General features: G+C 39.2%; 1 protein-coding gene across 6 annotated transcripts; it reads right to left on the bottom strand.

Annotated features, from left to right (window-relative positions):
* LOC104708318 (heparanase-like protein 1) lies at positions 1 to 3027 on the bottom strand. Of its 6 annotated transcripts, none has more exons than XM_010424865.2 (11): positions 2937 to 3027; positions 2817 to 2848; positions 2243 to 2415; positions 2099 to 2135; positions 1827 to 2010; positions 1594 to 1742; positions 1276 to 1512; positions 981 to 1170; positions 761 to 886; positions 565 to 664; positions 1 to 481 (listed from the first exon to the last, which is right to left on the bottom strand). In XM_010424865.2, the coding sequence occupies exons 2-11, from the start codon at positions 2824 to 2826 to the stop codon at positions 95 to 97; spliced, it is 1593 nt and encodes a 530-aa protein (XP_010423167.1). In that variant the 5' UTR covers positions 2827 to 2848; positions 2937 to 3027; the 3' UTR covers positions 1 to 94. The 6 variants fall into 6 exon arrangements, with proteins under 6 accessions (XP_010423167.1, XP_010423164.1, XP_010423168.1 ...); XM_010424862.2 differs by having other exon boundaries at positions 2243 to 2466; XM_010424866.2 differs by lacking the exon at positions 2817 to 2848.

Consider the following 3033-nt stretch of genomic DNA (forward strand, 5'->3'; position numbering starts at 1 on the left):
TAGAAATTTGTACCTTTATTACCATCAATAGATACAATTACCAATAAAATTACATCTTTCCCTTTTTCTTATACTTTTTTTGTTTCCAATAACTTCATGAACAAGCAGAAGCATCAAAATTAGGCAACACAATGAAGGCCATCGACAATGGCAAGACGTTAACAGGAGAGTTTACACCACGGATGACCGGTTCAAGGCTCGGGATATCTCCTGTTGCAGTCGGTTTTAACGGTTTACCATTCAAGATCATTGTTTTGCTCCTCAAGTCACGGTTTTCTGGTGTTAGATGATACTCTTCTCGGTTTAAATATCCATCAGCAGCTTTGCTTCCAATCCAAGAAAATGGTTTTTTCAATGTATCCAACAATGACTTCTTCTTCTTCTTCGATTCCACGTTCATAACCAACTTTCTGCCATTGCTGACACTAACCGTAAAATCCGATTGATTGCTTAGATTTATCAGAAGCAATGTCACACCTGCCTAAAACCAAGAAAAAAACAAAGCCTGTAACTAAAACTGAGATTTGGAAACCGAGAGTTTAAAGATGAGATGAGTAAACTCACTCTTCCTTTTGAACAATGTGCGTAAACACGTAGCTGTGGTGGTCCATCTGTGTGAACCGCGAGAACACCTATTCCCATTAACCGATGCCAAAGCAGAGCGCTGTCCCAATCAAATCAGATAAAACTTCAAGATCAATTAACTATAAGGTCCATAAGCTAAAAACTCAAGAGTCCAGATTTGGTTAAGGACTCTTACCTATAGTAATCCGGATTTGGAACAAACGTGTTCTTTTCGAGCAAGCCGTAAAACCCACCAACCAGAGTCTGTCTGCAGTAAACTTTAGTGTTGTGTCTCGACGACATTCCAAGCTGATCTAGATACCTTAAAGAAAGATTTAGATCCAAATAGAATTCTTTTAGTTCCTTCTTTTGGTAATAGAAAAGCCAGAGGAAAATTCAAGAATCGGTTGTTCTACCAGAAGCTATCTATGAATGTATCTGAAACATGACGGCCACCACTATTGTAAGCTCCACCAGATTCTCCAACCCAAGGAGAAGCCCACGGTCCATGTTCTTGAATCGTCTGGTTCACATCCTTGAATGTTTCAGATACCTTGCTTAAGAAACTCGGATCCAATATCTTCTTCACCAACGCAGGATCATTTCCTGAAACACTCAAACAGAGAAGACAGAGCATTCCTCAGAAAATGACCTACACATAGTCACAGCCATGGTATACAGTTGATTCCATTATCTTCTACCAAACCATACCTGAACCAAGATTGTACATATGATGAGTCACAACGTCAACAACACCAGGACCAGAGATCTGAAGAAGTTTGGAGTACCATGGTCGTTCATAGAATCCTCCAGGAGCGACAAGTTTAGGCTTGGCTAGCCGAGAGTCTTTATAAACTCTGTTGATTACATCTCTAAGTACAATCAAGTCTTTCCCGTAAAGCTCTGCGCTCACACTGGCACCAACCCCGCTTCCACTTAGCTCGTTTCCTAAACCGAGTACAAAGGAAAGCTTAGGAAAAAAAAACACCGAGTAAAAGAAGGCGACACTTGAAAAAGTTTGATTGTTACCAAATTCCCAAGAATCAATAGCGTAACCCTTTGAGACTGTGTAGTTAATGAAATCTTGAGTGTTTACGTGATCCCACGCCCCACCCCACGCTTTCCCGCGGAGTTTGTGTCTCCCACTCAAAGCGTTTAAACCAAAAGTCACTACAGCTCTGCGCAACAAAACACACAGCTAGTTCAAGAGTCTTCTAAAGAGAAGCTTGATGAAAATAAATCGAAACCAAAGAAGGCTTTACCCATTTGCGGTTAGGAAACTGTGGAGCTCGTCCCATCGCTTCATATGCAAGCATCCTTTAGAGAATCCGAACAAACCGCTGTTCATTTTTCTGAATGGACGGCAAGGAGTTTTGAGATTTCCTACGTCATAAGTCACTTGATCTTGCAGTGAACCGCCAATTCTTATCCTCAACGGCTTGAAAGCTAAACAAATACAAAATCCCTAAAAGTTTCAGAAATCAACAACACACAAGCAAAAGGCATTAACGTTTTTGGTGTGAGAGGTGCAAACCTTGAACAGCTTTAGAAAGAAGGGGTCTGGTCAAGTCCTGTAAAAATTTGAAAAAAAAAATTCAATTGCAATCGCAGACATTATGAAGAGAGTAATCAGTAAAGACCGAAAGGTGAATCCTTTTCTCTAAATTTTTGCTATTACCATATTGATAACTGAAGAGTAGCCCCAAGGACATTGTTCATAGTTGCACTTGTCATGTGGCCACCAGTCCAATGTCGCACAGACAAAGTTCTCGTCAGTCTCAGAGACTCGACGAGCTCCTTCAATAACGATCGATACACGCTTCAGTTCTTGAGCCATTGTTGTCTCTGGAGCTAGAAGAAGACAACTCAAGATGACAAAGAAACAAACTTTGAAGCCCATTTCTATCAACTCAAGATGACAAAGATGACAAAAAAATCAACTTTTTGCTGACACCATGGAAAAAGCTAGCCTAACCTCCGAAATTACCAGAACAAGGAAGTGATACAAAGAGAAAGGCTTGGTGCGGAAAAGAGTAATTATAATTAATGGTGCAATTAGCCCATCCTCTTAATTAAATGTAATTAATTAGTCAAGATACTTTTTTTTTTTCATCAAGTATTGGGTTTAATGTCCGACCATGATAATCACAATTGAAGTTAAATAATGGAAAGAAAAACTAAAAATTGGACAGGAGTCAAACAAGGATGACGATGGCAACCGATTCAAATTCTCAAGTAATTCTTAATTAAACCTCTTAACATCGGAGATCGAACTCAGAAACCCCTGGGAATTAAAAAAAAAAGTGAAGAAAGAAAGTAAAACTTCGATAATGGAATCGTCGGATTGAGATTAAAAGAAGCAAAGAACTGACCTTAGAATCCAGCTTCAATGGAGATAATCAGACTCTGAAGCAAAAAAGGGTACGTAGCTGTATAAATCTGGACTTTTTTTTTTTTTTTTTTTTTTTT

The sequence above is a fragment of the Camelina sativa genome, chromosome 8 (genome assembly GCF_000633955.1).
Source record: "Camelina sativa cultivar DH55 chromosome 8, Cs, whole genome shotgun sequence".
Classification (NCBI taxonomy): domain Eukaryota; kingdom Viridiplantae; phylum Streptophyta; class Magnoliopsida; order Brassicales; family Brassicaceae; genus Camelina; species Camelina sativa.